The 17,299-nt window shown below is 39.9% G+C and overlaps 1 protein-coding gene across 1 annotated transcript in view; it reads right to left on the bottom strand.

The window, feature by feature from the left end:
- GRM1 (glutamate metabotropic receptor 1) overlaps window positions 1-17,299 on the bottom strand; it is a 485,985-nt gene that overhangs the window by 75,729 nt on the left and 392,957 nt on the right. Inside the window, exons 4-5 of the mRNA XM_049903091.1 lie at window positions 14,963-15,209; window positions 9,560-9,728 (exon numbers count right to left, since the gene is read on the bottom strand). Of these exons, the coding sequence (XP_049759048.1) occupies window positions 9,560-9,728; window positions 14,963-15,209 (416 nt within the window). The remainder of the gene's footprint in view (window positions 1-9,559; window positions 9,729-14,962; window positions 15,210-17,299) is intronic.

Genomic DNA, 17,299 nt, shown 5'->3' with positions numbered 1-17,299 from the left:
TTCACAATAAAAGACAATAGTTTTGCTTCAGTTTTTTCAAACATTTAGCCAGTATGCTTTTAGTGTTTGAAGGAGATTACATCGTCATTATAAAATTATATGCTTCTCAGATACAAAGATTCTTTGATATCCCTGCGGATAATTTATACTCAGAATCTGCAGGAATTGAGAACATGGAGAAACTGTGTCATTGTCTCACCAGTTGTCAAAAAGGTTACATTAACCGTAGACAATCTGTATAGGTAGTTTTTTTCGATTCATAAGGAGCTAAAGCTGAGGTGGCTAAGACAGTTATGGTTGGTGATATACTTGTACATTATCCTGGCTGCAGTAATGGTCTTATGGTTATGTGAGAATTATTCTTCTACACTGTTCGCTGAGGTATTAAAGAAAGAAGAATGGATGTTTGTACCCTACTTTCAAATGTGAAAATTGTTCTTATTCCAAGAAAATGTATACCACTAAACCATTGCCATGGAGTCAACACTGACTCATGGTGACCTCGTGTGTGTCAGAGGGGAACTGTGCTCCAGAGTTCTCAATGGCTGTTTTTTTCAGAAGTAGATCAGCAGGCCTTTCTTCTGAGGCACCTCTGAGTGGACTTAAAACTTCCAAACTTTCAGTTAACGGCCCAGTGTGTTAACCATTTGCACCACCCAGGAACTTCTAGAAGAGGCATACTGAGGTATTAAGAAATAAAGTTTCATAATATTTGCACCTGACCTTCAAATCATTCAGGAAAAAATAGACAAGAGATAGATAAGACAGAGTGTAAGTGCAAATACCATAAAACATAAACAATTGCTGAATGTAGTTGGCAGATGTATGGGTAATCACTGTAATATTCTTTAAGTTTTATCTTATGTTTGAAAATGTGAGCAAGAGAGGGAAGTCTTTATTGTTGTTGTTGTTAGGTGCCAGTGAGTCAGTTCCAACTGATAGCAACCCTGTGTACATCAGAATGAAACATTACCAGGTCCTGTGCCATACTCACAATCATTGCTATGCTTGATTCCATTGCTGCAACCACTATGTCAATCCATCTCGCAGAGAGTCTTTCTCTTTTTTACTGACTCTCTACTTTACCAAGCAGGAGCCCATCGTTTCAACCACTGTGTCAATACATCTCATTGAGGGTCTTCCTCTATTTTGATGGCCCTCTACTTTACCAAGCGTGATGTCCTTCTTCAGGTACTGGACCCTCCTGATAACATGTACAAAGTACATGAGACAAAGTCTCACCATCCTTGCTTCTAAGAAGCATTCTGGCTGTGCTTTCAAGACAGGTTTGTTCCTCTGGAAGTTCATGGTATATTCAATATTCTTCACCAATACCATAATTGTCTTTATTAACTAGATTAAATATGATTAAAAAAGGAGAGAGTTGAACAAGACTAAAAGTACTCATTTGAGATGTTGAAAGTTTTCAAAGATAATCTACAGTTAGTAGGCATGACATGATCAAAGAAAAAAAAACCCATAATGCTATAGCCAGGTGGAGCTGGATGGGCTGGGTGGTGGGGGCAGGGTCATGATGTGCCCATGCAAACCAGGTAGTAATCAGAGAGTGACAGACTGTTTGCTTAATGGGGAATTTACTTGAGGTAGATTTCAGCCTAAAACAATTCTCTTGCCACCAGATTCAAGACAAAAGTCTTTTTCATACCACATGGAGAGGAGAAAACATATCCAAGGACTTTTGAAGTACAGGCACCAGAGGAAGATGAAATTATTTACATATCACATGTCATAACATATAAAAAAAAACACTAGAAGTATAAAAAATATAGATCACGATATGACACACTTTGAACTCTAAACTTATAGCAATTGTAGGTGGAAAACTGAGTACAAATAATCATTCCAGCATGATCTAGAGTGTGACCTGAAAGAACACCAGCAGATGACCTGCTCAGGTTCCACGTGAGAGTAGGAAGCATGGAAAGGATGTGTCCATATCCTCTTTCCATCCCCATCTTCTCTGTCCTTTTATTGTCTCCCATTTCCCCCACCCTCTCATGACAAGCAGAGACATTGAGACCAAATCAGCAATATCTCAGCGGGGGGTAGATCTTGGTCATGACAAGCAGAGACATTGAGACCAAATCAGCAATATCTCAGCGGGGGGTAGATCTTAGGATATGGTGTTTTAGTATGTCTTTGTTAATTTTCTATCTTGAACAAAAAATTTCTGGTATTTCCATCATTTCAGAATAAATACTACTATATCATCAGTTTCAAAGTCCATCTAGCTGATCATATAATATAATGTTTCAAATTCTATACATTATTGAAGGTATGCTTTTCTTCCTCCAGGACATTAAAATGTGATTTTGGCAGGGATGTTATGATCTAGAGTAGGGACAGTATGATTTTCCTCCATTCACAGCTTTGCTACTGGATTTCATATATACCCAAACCAAACCAAAAACCAAACCCATTGCCGTCGAACCTATTCCTACTCATAGCAACCCTATAGGACAGAGTAGAACTGCCCCACAGGGTTTCCAAGGAGCACCTGTGGATTCAAACAGGTGACTTTTCAGTTAGCAGCCATAGCTCTTAACCACTATGCCATCAGAGTTTTCATCATATACCCAGGACACATTTGTTTCCTGGAAATATTTCTGTATAAAGCAAACAGAAGTGGTAAAAAATAGTAGAAATATATATGGAGATCCACCACCCATCTGTCAGTTTGTCATACTGTGGTAGCTTGCATGTTGCTATGATTCTGGACAGACTAGGAAAAAAGGCCTGTGTCTTAGTTATCTAGTGCTGCCATAACAGAAATACCACAAGTAGATGGCTTTAACAAAGAGGAATTTATTTCCTCACAGTAAAGTAGGCTAAAAGTCCAAATTCAGAGTGTCAGCTCCAGGGGAAATGTTTCTCTCCCTGTCAGCCTTCTCATCAATCTTGCCCTGGACTAGGAGCTTCTCTGCACAAGAACCCTGGGTCCAAAGAATGTGCTCTGCTCCTGGCATTGCTTTCTTGGTGGTATGAGGTCCTCCCTCTCTGCTCACTTCCCTTCCCTTTTATCTCTTATAATATAAAAGGTGGTACAGGCCACACCCCAGGGAAACTCCCTTTATATTGGATAAGGGATGTGACTTTAGTAAAGGTTTTACAATCCCATCCTAATCCTCTAATCTTGCCTTGTTAACCACAGGCAGAGATTAGGATTTACAACACATAGGAAAATTAGAATCACAAAATGGAGGACAACCACACAATACTGGGAATCATGGCCTAAACAAGTTGACACATATTTTGGGGGGACACAATTCAATCCATCACAGCCTGGTACTCCTGAAAATTAGCCAATGAAAACCCTGTGGATCACAACAGAACATTGTCCAATACAGTACTAGGAGATGACCCCTCTAGATTGGAAGGCACTCAAAATACACAGTGGTCCCAACAATGGACTCAAGCACACCAATGACTGTGAAGATGGTGCAGAGCCAGGCAATATTTCATTCTTTTATTGTTTGTTTTTATTGTGCTTTAGGTGAAAGTTTATAGAGCAAATTAGTTTCCCATTCAATAGTCCATACACAATTTGTTCCATGACATTGGTTGCATTCCCCACAATGTGTCAGTACTCTCCCCATTAACACCCTGAGTTCCTTATTTCCCGTCATCCAGTTTTCCTGCCCCTTCCTGCCTTCTCTTCTTCTCTTTAGGGCATATGTTGTCCTTTTGGTCTCACGTAGTTGATTGTTCTAAGGAGCACTTTCCTCATGTACATCAGTGCTTATTTATAGGCATGTCTATTATTTGGCTGAAAGGAGATCTCTGTGAAAGGCTTCAGTTCCAAGTTAGAAAGGTGTCTAAGGGTTGCAGTCTCGGGGGTTCCTCCAGTCTCTCTCATACCAGTAAATCTTGTCTTTTTTTATGAATTTGAATTTTGTTTTACAGATGTTTCGCCCACTCTTACTGGGATCTTCTATTGTGATCCTGGTCAGAGATGTTGGTAGTGGTAGCCAGGCACCATCTAGTTCTTCTGGTCTCAGGCTGGTGGAGAATATGGTTCCTGTGGTCCATTAGTCCTTTGGACTAATTGTTTCCTTGAGTCTTTCATTTTCCTCATCCTCCTTTCCTCCGGAAGGAAAGAGGCCAATAGTTGTATCTTAGGTGGCCGCTTCCAAGCTTTTAAGACCCCAGATGCTGCTCACCAAAGTAGAATATACAAAGTTTTCTTTATGAACTATGTTATGCCAGTTGACCTAGATGTCCCCCTGAGACTATGGTCCTTAGACTTCATGCCCAGTAATGCAGTCCTGTGAGATGTTTGGATATGTCTAGGCTATTTCCACGACTGTGCCCCTCTGTGTTCTATTGTATGAATATACATGCAGTCTATACAAATATGTATGTAGAAATACCCAAAACCAAACCTATATGCATGTGGGTATACTCCTATATGCCCTCCTATACCTATTCAGTGTACAAATCTACCTATGTACCCACTAATAAATCACTGCTTATTATTACTGTTGTAGAGCACTGGTGGTGCAGTGGTAAAGCACTGGACCACCAACCAAAAGATAGGCAGCTTGAGCCCACCAGCTCAGGCAATGTTTCATTCTGTTGTACTCTGGGTCATTACATTGTACATTGACTTAACAGCAACTAACAACAACAACAAAGATAGAGATATTATTATTTTATAGAAAATAATCTATAGTATCAAATTTGTCCTTACCACATACCTTTTCCTGTCATTAGGAAAGGTAGTTATGGAGCTAGTTACTTGATAGTTTGGGTCAAGAATGAGTGTTTGAGTCTGTCAGGTAGACAGTACCCGTTACAGAATAGTAATGGAGTTGGGCCAAGTAAGATACTAACTTTCCTGTTCTTTCAAGAACAGGAAAATGTACAATAGGAGAGGAAAATGATGCTAAACTGGAGAAGATAAAGAAGAGAATGATTGAACAGCAGACATTACAACTTTCCATTCCCCTCACTCTTCCTTCTCTAGGATTGTACCTCCCAATAATGTATTAGCACTTAAACCTTGCTAAGCTTTAAGACAACCTGAGCTAATATACCTGTGAACTCACATTTTCTAGGCGTTTGCCAGCTGGCCTCTGGATAGACTTGGCCAATGGAAAGAGCTAATGGGAGACTTAGCCTTTAGAAGGGGAAGGGCCAAACCAGAGCATCCCCCTCCCTACTTCAGGTGGCATCTCAGGTAGTAGCTGTGGCCTCTCCTGGTGACCCTGTAGCCCTGGGGTGGTAATAGATTCCTGCTGATGCTCTTGTTTTGTTTCCTCAGTCACTGGATAGCTCTTCTGTTCATGGCCCAGCTGGGCACTCCCTCTCACTGAGCAGCTCTGGCTCTAGGCTTTGGTAACAGTGGCTCTTGCCTGCCTCCCTCTAGCCTTGGGGTGGAGGGCGGAGGGAAATAGACCTCTAATCCTGCTGTTGTTCATCTCTCAGTTGCCTGTATCCCCTACAATGCTTGGTTTTATGTATCAACTTGGCTACACTATAGTGCCCAGTTGTTTGATCAAATACTAGTCTAGAATCTGTTATGAAGTAATTACATATAATTAAACCAGTTGGCCTTAAGTAAAGCAGATTATCTTCTGTGATGTGGGTGGACCTCATATAATCAGCTGAAGGCCTTAAGAGCAAAAAGAGAGTTTTCCCTAGGATGTGTTCTGCCTCCGGACTATAAATAGACATCTTGCTACAACTCTTCCACTGTTCCCATCACCTGACCTACAGATTTTTGGACACAAGACTATAAGAATCTCCAGCCTGTCGCCTGACCTAGAAATTTTGACTTGCCAGTCTCCATAATAATGTGATCCAATTCCTCAAAATCGTTCTCTGTCTCTCATACGTATTTATATATCTTGTTGGTTCTGCTTCTTTAGAGAACCCTGACTAAGACAATTTTCAGTTCTCTTTCACTTCTGTAACTAGCTTCTAATATTAAATTCCCTCTATTGAACTACCTGGCGTGAGTTCTTTTTTTTTTTTTCTGACTAGATTCTGACTAATAAAACATACAACAATAATAATTTAGATTTTATTTACCTGTGTTTGTGGTATGACTGAAATCAGTTTTTGTCTCTGTAACATAAAATGTTTATACTTCCCGAAAATCAACAATAAGAAAACTGGACTTTTAACTACTTCAAAGAAAATTACCATAAGAAAGTTCTAAGGGTTAGCAGAAAAAATAGTCAAATTATTATTTCAGCATTTTAAATAGCATTTGATATTTAAAATAGACCTTTCCTAAAGGATAGGTTTTCCAGTTAATAAAAGTTCACGTCCTACACATACTTATAAGTTGCCTTTCTCCCTTCTTTGTAGTGGCTACTGAGATCTGGCTCTATGCATCCTGAGCCTGGTAGGTGGCAAATTAGTGGTGTAAGAATGAGAGCACTATTATTTAGAAAATGGAATTCGGATCTCATTTGGTTCCATACCTCCCAGGGTGTTTATGGAAATAAACAAACACCCTCTCCCTTCAAATTCCACTCCAGGTGTTGTTGAGAACAGGCATATTTTCCTCCACAAGGGAACACAGTATTTCTAAAACTGGCCCCCAAGAGATTTGCGTTGATAGTAAGTGCTCTGTAATAGCTCAGCAATGATTTCTGGGATCTCCTTCAGTACTACGACATGGGCATAGCAGACATGATGACAGAATTGCTTCAATATCTAGGCGTAGAGATGTATGCAGACAGTCTTTTCTCTGAATTTAGGGGAGAGAAAAAGACCTCTCTTGTGGAACATGTAATGGGAGTACAAGCAGTATCACACCCAGCCATGGCCTACTGGCAGCCAGAGCAAGAGGGATTGGGAAATGGAGCTATTGTGCAGAGAATCTTTGTAGCAGTTTCTTTTCTCCTGCCAGGCTTTTTTTCCCCTCCTTATATTCTGAAAAATCAAACTTCATAGTTCCATAAACTCTTTCACAGTGGTGGTCTACACTGTAGACTCAAGGCTACCAGCCACACCAGAGAGGAAGCCTGAGCCAAAAGCATAACATCCTTTGGGTAGCAGCACAGCATGAGCCCAGGGTTTATGGGTTCTCCTAGTCCTATGACTTTAGACATCACATGTCCAGGTTTTTCCCACCATTCAGAAATGATGAGGGACCCAGAATCCCATTGGTCTGGCATCTCCTGGCAACAGTCAAGGAGAAGCTCGGGGCCTCTGAAACTCAGAAGACGCACTCCTACATAACACCAGGCAGCCTCATGTGAAGGAATTCCATCTGGACAAGAATCAGAAGTCGGTTCGTGGGAGAAGCAGGGCTGGCAGACAGCCCATACACACTGGTTCAGCTGCAGCAGTTTTTACAATATTGAAATACTTCTGCACTGATTGAAAAACAGCAGTATCTTCAAGCCTCCTGAATCCACACACTGCCCCAGCCACGTTGGACTCCTCATCCTAGAACTTCCCACCATCCAAAGACTCCAGGATTGATCCTCCAGTGCAGGAGGCCTCAGGCACCCTGTCCTAGCAATAAAATGGGGTCCATTCTGATAGGTTGTTGCCATGACCGCTGTTAACTATTTTTAATATCACTTCTGCTGAGAAAGCACAAGACTTTAAAACTAGGATGATTAATCTCAGAAGTTTGTTTCCCTTCTTAAAGAAGCAGGAATCACTGAGAGTTTAAGTCCACTAGAACGGCTCTTCTCAGCTGCCAAAGATGTAACAGTTTCCAAACCCTTTGCCTTTCTGTTTTTTTTTGTTGTTGTTGTTTGTTTTTAATTGTGGTAAGTATATATATGGGAGTCCCTGGGTGGTGCAAATGGTTAAGCACCCAATTACTAGTCGAAAGATTGTTGGTTTGAACCCACCCAGTGGTGCCTCAGAAGACAGTCTCAGTGATCTGCTCTCAAAAGGTCACAGCCTTGAAAATCCTATAGGGAAGTTCTACTCTGCACACATGTGGTTGACATGAGCTAGAAGTGACTTGATGGCAACTAACAACAACTATATATCTATAACAAACATTTGCCATTTCAACATTTTTTATATGTACAATTCAGTGACATTAATTATGTTCATCGTGTTGTATAACCATCACCATTATCCGTTTCCAAATTTCCCCATGATCCTAACAGAAGATCAGTCCCCCTAAGCAATGGCTTCCTGTGTCCCCTTCTCTCCTGCCCCTGGTAATCACTAATGAACTTTGGTCTCTATGCATTTGCCTATGCTAGGTATTTCATGTAAATGGGATCATACAAAATTTGTCCTTTTGTGAATGACTTATTTCACTCAACATAATGTTTTCAAGGACCTCATTTCTCTTCACAGCAGAGTAATGCCCCACTGTATGTATGTACTTTCATCTTCTTTTATCAGTAGAATTAAAGATTTTCTACTGATACTTGGAGTTCCTGAGTACTGCAAGTGTTTAAGCACTCAGCTACTAACTGAAAAGCTGGTTGTTCAAATCCACCCAGAGGTGCCTGGGAAGAAAAGCCTGGCAATTTTCTTTTGAAAGGTCACAGCCTTGAAAATCCTATGGAGTGCATATCTACCATGACATAGGGTCATCATGAATCAGAATCGACTAGACAGCAGTTGGTTGGGTTTTTTGTTGTTGTTTCCAGCGACACTTAGGCACTACATGGCTAGGTTTTTGCCCTAAGAGCCCCTAAGCATATTTTCCAGGGCATCTACCCTGCATGGGCGGTTCCACAGCCCTGAGAATGGCCCAGCAGCCAACAGCATGATGAGAGGTCTAGAGTGCCACACAAATGGACTCCAGCTCCAGCTGTGCTACGTGACATTTACGTGACAGCCTGTCTGCTCCAAGACGTGAATCAAAGAAAATTAGAGATGAGAAAGACCTATTAGGTCAGCTAATCCATACCCTGCCAGTTCATAGTCCCTCCCCTGCACTCCATTTCCTAGCGCATCATCCAGTTTGGTTTTAAATAGCACGGGATACAGAAAGGGCTGCCTTCTTCACAGAGATCCTCTCTAGCATGTGCAGCCAAATGCTCGCTCACTACTTGATGCCTACTCAAGGTTTATGTATCCAGTAATGTCATGGTTATTACTTGCCCCAGCCCAAAAAAGCCCCTGTGAATGATTCTAAAGTGGAGACCCTCTCTTTGCTAGAAAAGATGAGGAAGATCAGAGGACTGAATTACCTCATTTTGGCTTCTGTTACTTTAGTTATAAGCTTATCCAGCATTGTTCAGTTTTTGCTTTCTTTAGCAATGGCTGTAACTATGACTAAGGAGTACCGTTGGTTTTTGGTTCCCACATTTACTTGGTTCACTTTTTAATTTGATTACTCATTCCCTTACTTTCTACATTGTGTTTAGGAGCCCAGCTCATCACTGCAATCAAAATAAAGGCTAAATAATCAAACGGTTTGCCTCTTCCACTTTCTAAACTATATCTTCCCAGTTTTAGCCAATCCCAAAGGAAAAACAGTAAGCATGGCACACCCTTTCTGGGCAGTCAAATTTAAGAAGCATGTCTGTATTTTCCTTTACTTATGCCCAGGAAGTAAACCTCACCATGGGCACCATCCAAGAATGCATTTGAGGCTTACCTTAATCTGACCCTTTAAGCAAGGCTCACTGCACACAGACCGTACTACTCCGCTCTTATTCATCTGGATTTTGTAATCATCGATGTTCAGCACCCCTTCATGCCAGGTTCCAATATGTACATAGTCATAGCGATTAGCTTCAGTGTATTGCAGATTCATGATATCATATCTACAAAGAAAACAACGTGGATCACGGAAAATATGAACACCTTGTAGAAAATAAAGAAAATATAGTATATGGATAAAGTAGACAGAAGAGAGATAAAAGAGTCATCCCACCCCACAATAGAGCTACTGCCAATATTTTAGTTTATTTAGTATGTTTCCTTTGGTGCTCCAAAATGTGTATTCCATTCTTCAGCCTCCGTTTTATGTATCTTCTGTATTTGCTAAAAATATGTATGTATTAACTCTTGGACTTTTCTCACTCTGCTTATTTTGCAAAAAATAATTCAATGTGTGCTGAGTAGATCATGATATCCTTCAAATCAGCATTCACTGTATTATTCTTTCAATAAGTAACAATCCTTTAAACATTTATTTCTTAATTTGCTTACTTCTATTCCAAATTTCTTTTGCACGTTCAGTTTTCATTTTCATTATACTGAACTAAAATAGGTGAGTTTTACTAAGTCTGATGCCTTTTTAGGTGCTAATAGAGCAAGAAATCTGAGAAACCCATATTTAATTAGTAAGGATGTTAGGGATTTAATAGCTTGTGCGCCGACATTTAAACTGATCTCTTCACTGATTAGGACAAACATTTTGAATCCAAATAATTGTTGTCAGCTATTTCAGTAATTTTGAATGCTGCATGCTACAAGATGGCAAAATCTACATTTAAAAATCTTCACCGTTGCCAGAGTGTATTCTATGGGTTAGATCTCATCGTTTTTCAGTGTTGGCAGTGGAGGACATTTTCCAATGGAAAGAACACAGGACTTGACGTTACAATGTGCAAGCTGGGGTCTCTTTTCTAACATTTTTAACAGTAGATTATACTACTTAGAAATGTCACTTAACACTTTAAGCTTCATGGGACTCTAGTAGGGATGTGTTGAGATAAGGCAAGTAAAACCACTTTTCAACTGGGACAGATGGGTATGTAAGTAACATCACAATAGCATTCATATTTATATTACCATGAATATTCCAAAATACTCTCATTATTTCCATTAATACAAGGAAACTGGAGAGCATCTTTGTGTTGGCATAACTATTTATCTTTTGGCCACTGAAAACTCTCTGGTATTGTTAACTCTTTTTTTCATATTGCTATTTTCCCCAAGAAAACTATAACTTAATGTGCAGTTTTCTACAACTCACACCTTGTTCTCTCCCTTACTGGCTATTCAAAGCATGATTCATACCTATGCAGAGCCTTCACACTCTTGGGCTAGAATAGAAGAGGTGCAGACTCTTGCTTTTTTTTTTTGCTTGACCCAAGGAAAGGGGTGGCGATTAAGTAACACAAACAGCTCTCTTTCTCCCCATAGACACACACGCACACATGCCTAATCCATCCTGGTATTCTTTGTCCCTGAATCTGACTCAGGATGTTTCTCAGCCTAGCACTCCAAGAAGCTACTACCAATCAATGTTAGCATCAGAAACCTATTGGCTGAATGGAAGAGCCCAGTTCTTTCTCTAGACAACTAATATCAGTTTGATGGTTTTCCTGCCTGTTCTCAATGTACAAATTAGTTCTGCCACCTATTGAGAGTCAATGGCTTCTCCATATCCATATTCTGGCAACTTCTACCCCTAGCTGTCCTCTAAAAAGAAAAGGGATTCTGGGAAAATAAGGGTCGTTTCTTCCTTCTCTGCCAGGTGAACAAAACTTGCCTAGAGTAAGAAGAGAATGGTGCTGCCCTAACCTATGGCTAATAGAGAATTATTATGCCCCTTGTTGCTGAGACAGCTGAGAACTTTCTTCAAAGTAGCTCTCTGAGTGATATCCAAATGGGTGATAACTCTGGGCTGATGGCTCACACTCATTCTGTTGATCAATGGTACTAATCTACACCTCCAATACTTTCCCATTCTAAACTCATTATGCCTATAAAACCTCCTGTGAGTGTTTGGCATGAGTAACTTTCTTTATAATTTCTTTTAATTTTTGCCTTTTACTTCATATTAGGTTATTACAGCTCCTTACATGCTTTCCATTAGTGGCATCACTAGTGGGGAGCGGGGTGAGGAGGAGGTATGGACTGTCTCTGGTCACACTGTCAGAGAGGGCGACACCAAAATGATTGTCTTTAAATTTTATGTGTAATGTTTCAGCAGAAATTTATTATTATTTTTTAATAAAAATATCCCTGTAGTTAGTTATAACAACAAAAACATTTGTTGTAAGTCCAGCTTGCATGTATCGATATACCTACAAGGCTAATACTATGTTAACCTACTTTTTGAAGCTTCTAACGCACTAAGGTCCCAGCTGTCATTGTTACCCAACTACAGTGATGCTGAAATCACGTGGCTTCATCTGCACTTACTGCAAGCACACACTGTTGCTTTGGTTGCTGCCGGTGTTTTCATAGTCGCTGATTTTGTCAGATTTTCTGGTGTTTTAGCTACCAAATTGTGGTAATTAGTAATTGTGAACCTAGATCAATAAATTCTGAGAATGAAGTAGTAATTGACAGAAAAGGAATAATATATGGGAATTACAATTTACGAGTAAGAATAGTACAAAAAAAAAAACATTTCTAAGGATGCTTTATGGCCTGGTACAGGGGGAGGTCCATGGGCAGGGGGAGTTACACCATGAGCTACCTCACTGGGTGACACCACTGCTTTCCATGAAGGTTTTGTTGCAATGCTAGCTTTAGAATATCTCTTCCCTACAAATCCATCTCCTAAGACTTTTATTTCAATTTCCTGATTTGCTCTTTCATAAGGGAAATCAGTTCACACTTCATTAGCATTTAGAAACTGAAAATTTTCACAATATTTTGGTATGGAAACACATTTCTAAAAAGCCCGAAAAGCTGGAGGGGAAAAAAAGGAATACTGAAAGCACCAAGGGAAAAACACTGACTTACTAAAACGAGGACCTCCCATGTGTCGTGTGTGCTCTTTTCTCTACCCCGGCTTCCTTCCCGGCACAGTAGCATTTACTTAGAATATTCTCATGCTGTACACTACATCATTACAGCATCCTCTAGATGCATTCAGATTATGTTGCATGATGATTAACTAAAATAATTACAAGAGGAACCAAAAGTGGGAATGATGGCATGACAGGAGATGGAAGTAGAGGGAGATAGTTGAAATAGAAATTAAAAACAGATTAAGCTGACCAATTTCAAGCTTGAGGAAATGATCCCTGAAAAGGGACCCAGGGGAAAGCCCATGATTTGAATATGTAATTAAAGATGGAGGAGAAATGAGCTAAAATTGTGTGCTTATAATTTGGATAGGAGTCCTTGGGTAGTGCAAATAGTTAATGTGCTCGGCTGCTAACCAAAAGGCTGGAGGCTTGAGTCCACCCAGAAAGTCTTCAAAGTAACCCCTCATTGCTATCAAGTTGATTCCAACTCATAGCGACCCTATAGGACAGAGTAGAACTGCCCCATAGAGTTTCCAAGGAGCACCTGGTGGATTTGAGCTGCAGACCTCTTGGTTAACAATCATAGCACTTAATCACTATGCCACAAGGGTTTCCTTTCAAAGGAAAGGCCTGGTGATCTACTTCTGAAAAACCAGCCATTGAAAACCCTATAGAGCACAGTTCTTCTCCGACACACATGGGGTTACCATGAGTTAGGATCGACTCCACAGTAACTCGTATATTTTGGATAACCTACAGAGAAAGCAACAGAACATTCATATCTATGAAGAGTCTAAAAGGCATTTGGCCTCTGCTAGGCACATTTTGAACTTTATCTTATAGAATCACAAAGAATGATTTCCATTCCAAATCTGACCTTTCAGTGAGCCTAGTTTCCAGTAGAATGTAGGATTATAATCAAGGGTATAGGAGGTTAGGTAGTCAGTGTTCTAAACTGCAGCCCTACTTGTTCCTCCTGTCACCATGCCCTAAGGCACTCAGCACTCAGAAGCTCCCTACATGTCCAGACACTGGAGCACCATATCCACCCCACTCGTAATTCAACAAAAAATCTGCTCCCACCTAACCGGTGGTTCGGAAGGAATCTGATGAATTCATTGTTGTAATTGTTGGCAGTGATTTATATCATTTGCCCTCCCTAGAGGGAAGATCCTCAGTGAGATGGATTGACAAAGTGGCTGCAACAATAGGCTCAAGCATAACAACAATTGTGAGGATGGTGCAGGACTGGGCAGTGTTTCCTTCTATTGTACACAGGGTCGCTATGAGTCAGAACTGACTTGACAGCACCTAACAGCAGAGGGTTACTCGTTGCTGTTGAGTTGATTCCAACTCATAGTAACCCTATAGGAGACAGTAGAGCTGCGCCATAGAGTTTCCAAAGCTATAAATCTTTATAGAAGCACACTGCCATCTCTTTCTCCTGAGGAGTGGCTTGTGGGTTCGAACCACCGACCTTTCAGTTAGCTGCCGAGTGCTTAACCACTGCACCACTTAGGTTTAATTTCTACATGCACAGTTCAGTGACATTGATTACATTCAAGTTGTGCAACCATTCTCACCTTTCTTTCCGAATTTTTTCTCTCCCATTGACATAAACTCATTGCTCCCTAAGTTCTCTATCTAATATTTCAAGTTGCTGCTGTCAATTTGATACCATGTAAATATATCTTAAAAGAATACAATGTTCAAGGAAGACATTTTTACTAGTTAAGCTAAACTATTGTTGGTTTGACTAATTCTTTAACAGGCACAGGGATTCAATCCTCAACAGAAAATTATTTCCCTTCTTTTTCTAAGAGACGCAGTTGCAGAAACATAAATTAGCCTGAGCAGAAGAAACACATGAATAGGATTTGGTTCCCTTCCTAAATCAAGCTTTTTAAAGCAGATGTAATACTTCACAACCAGTATAGCATTGAGATCTATCAATCAAAAAGAATGCCAGCCCGGTGCTGCAGGGACAGAGAGGCTCCAGCTGGCCAGGTATAACCTCTTTAGGTTCTCGGGCTTACAGGGAGGTCCAGTGGTTCCAAGGGAAGGGCCAGGGTGATAGCTGGGCAGGGGGGCAGGACTGGTGAGATACCATGGTTGTATATATTAACCAGTAAGCATTTCCAAGATTTTAAAAAGTTGTGTGGTATTTTTGGGTGAGTTCCATGGGAATATCAGCCCTATATTTTCAACTATCTACCTGCATTTATCTTCACAATTCCCAGAGATTATGAAACCGAAAGAGCCAGAGTTGCCATCTATCTGGTCTTAGGAGGCTCACAAGGTTTGTCAAATCCATTAATTAAAAAAAAAAAAAAAAACTGCTTTACCTTCCAGGAGCATCCCCTTTCTCATCAAACCACACCTCCTCTCCAGATACACCAATGAATGAGGATTTGATGAGGAAGTCCAGGAGTTTTTGGCCATCAATGGGCTTCATGGCATCACAGAGGCCCACGTGGCCTGGGCAGAGTGCGTGGTGCATGTTCTGCAGCCCATGTGCCATGGCGTAGATGGCATTGATGACAAATCCCATTTTACTGTCCTGGACATAGTTCTCTTCTAAGCTTTCATTGCCTGTAACGATAAAAACAAATCAGTACCAAGGTAGCAATACTGAAGACCAGACCTACATGTTTAACTCTCGAATGCTTTTCAGGGCTCCCAGAGGAAGGGAAAATATGCTGCAAAAGACCTTTTTAAAGTTTAAAAAAGCAAATATGTCACTTTGATGACAAAGACGCATCTGACCCAAGCAAGTTTTCAGTTCCCACATGTGCATGTGAAAGTTGGACAATGAAAAAGGAAGACAGAAGAGGAACTGATGCTTTTGAACTATGGTGCTGGTGAATAATATTGACTATACTGTGGACTGCCAAAAGAACAAACAAATCAGCCTTAGGAGAAATATAACCAAATGTCCCCGAGAAGTGAGGAAGGTGAGACTTTGACTCACTTACTTTGGACACATCACCAGGAAAGATCAATCACTAGAAAAAGACATCATGTTTGCTAAACTAGAAGGTCAGCAAAAATGAGGGAAACCCTCAATAAGGTGAATTTACACAACACCCACCACAGCTGGTTTAAATATACCAATGATCATGAAGATGGCACAGGACTGGGCAATATTCATTCTGTCATACATAAGGTCACCTTGAGTCAGAGCCCACTTGATGGCAACGAACAACAGGGAGAGGAGGAGCAATGACACTGGTAAAAGCCAGGCCCACTTCATTCAAGTTTTATGCTTGTGATTAGCTCTGATGTATTCTACCTGCAAATACTTTATTCAGTTTCATTTTCTGTATACAGTAATGGTTTTATAAAATATAAAACAAACTTCTTCACAGAGATGAAAATAAAGAATATTCACATATTACAAGGGAATCCTGAAGGACCAATGGAAATAACTCTTATTCCCTCTTGGTTTAAAGGGACTTATATTAAAAGTCTTTCTGTATCACAGTACTGGAATAGCATTTTCCATGTCCTCTATGACAACCCACAATTCACAGTAATTCAGTATGTACAATATCTGAACTCTGACATTTTGTTTTGGCAATTTCACTATTTTTATCATCTCTAGAGCCACAGAAATCCAGAGATGGAAGAAGAAATAGGTAGAATGAATCTCTTGTTATATATGGTTTGCAGCACAGAGATATTTAAATCTGATTTTCTGATTATTAGAAACTCAGGTAAAATATTTCTTGATGAAGAAGTTATACTAAATATTTAATTTTGGCCTTTAGCTTCTACTTATAAATGTCAAAAGCCCTGCAATCATTTCTACCTATGTTACAGAGGATCGATGTCCTGCAATTGCCAAACATTTTCATAAGAACAATATTGCATTAGACATAAGCTTCACATTAGAAATTTAAACTTTAGAACTTACATATGGACAAGAAATTTGGTGACCAACTTTATTTGCTGAGAAAAAGGTAACTGGTTCAGGAAACAAAATATATTTGCAGCACAAAACTGCTATTAGAGATCTTGAATTAGTTCCAGAAACTTGCTTCTTTCTGCAGTGGGCTTTCCTTCCCCCACTTGACTGACAGTGAGGGTCTCTGTGATGTTTGCTCATGGTTCTAAGGGGTGGGAAGGTTGGTGAGTTCAGTTGTTTATGTTGTTGAGAACCACATAATGCTCCTTGTACTCCCTACCAGCTGCCTTGTTTGTTCTAGCCTAAAAAGGTCACTGGACACTAAGGTCCCTTGGCTGGAGAGTAGCAGAGTGTTTAAAAAGTTAAGGGAGCCTAGAGTGCTTAGAGAAAACAGTAAAGACTTCTGACTTGATATTAAGCTTGGAATAAAATAACAATTTTTATTTAGACTTATTTAGATATAAATGAAAAAGTAAAAAATATATATGTGCATCTACCCTAAGAGTGAGGTTCTAAACACCTAGTACAGTGTGAAGGGGATAAAATCAAATTTTAATCCAACTTCCAACATTCTTTAATAGGAAATTGTTAAAAGTACAATTTGCTAAAAGTAATATCTTCTCGATCAAAAATAAAATTTCCAAGAGGGAATGAAGAGTAAAAGAAGAAAAAAAGGGCATTTACAAATAAAAGTATGCAGGATAAGTATAGAAGGTTATATAAAGCAGAAAGCAAAGATCCTCCTTGACAAAATTGGAAAGTCATTGAAATAAGG

This window comes from Elephas maximus, chromosome 1, assembly GCF_024166365.1.
Source record: "Elephas maximus indicus isolate mEleMax1 chromosome 1, mEleMax1 primary haplotype, whole genome shotgun sequence".
Lineage (NCBI taxonomy): Eukaryota > Metazoa > Chordata > Mammalia > Proboscidea > Elephantidae > Elephas > Elephas maximus.
The sequence above is the reverse complement of the archived record's forward strand: the minus strand, read 5'-3'. Positions and strand labels throughout refer to the sequence as shown.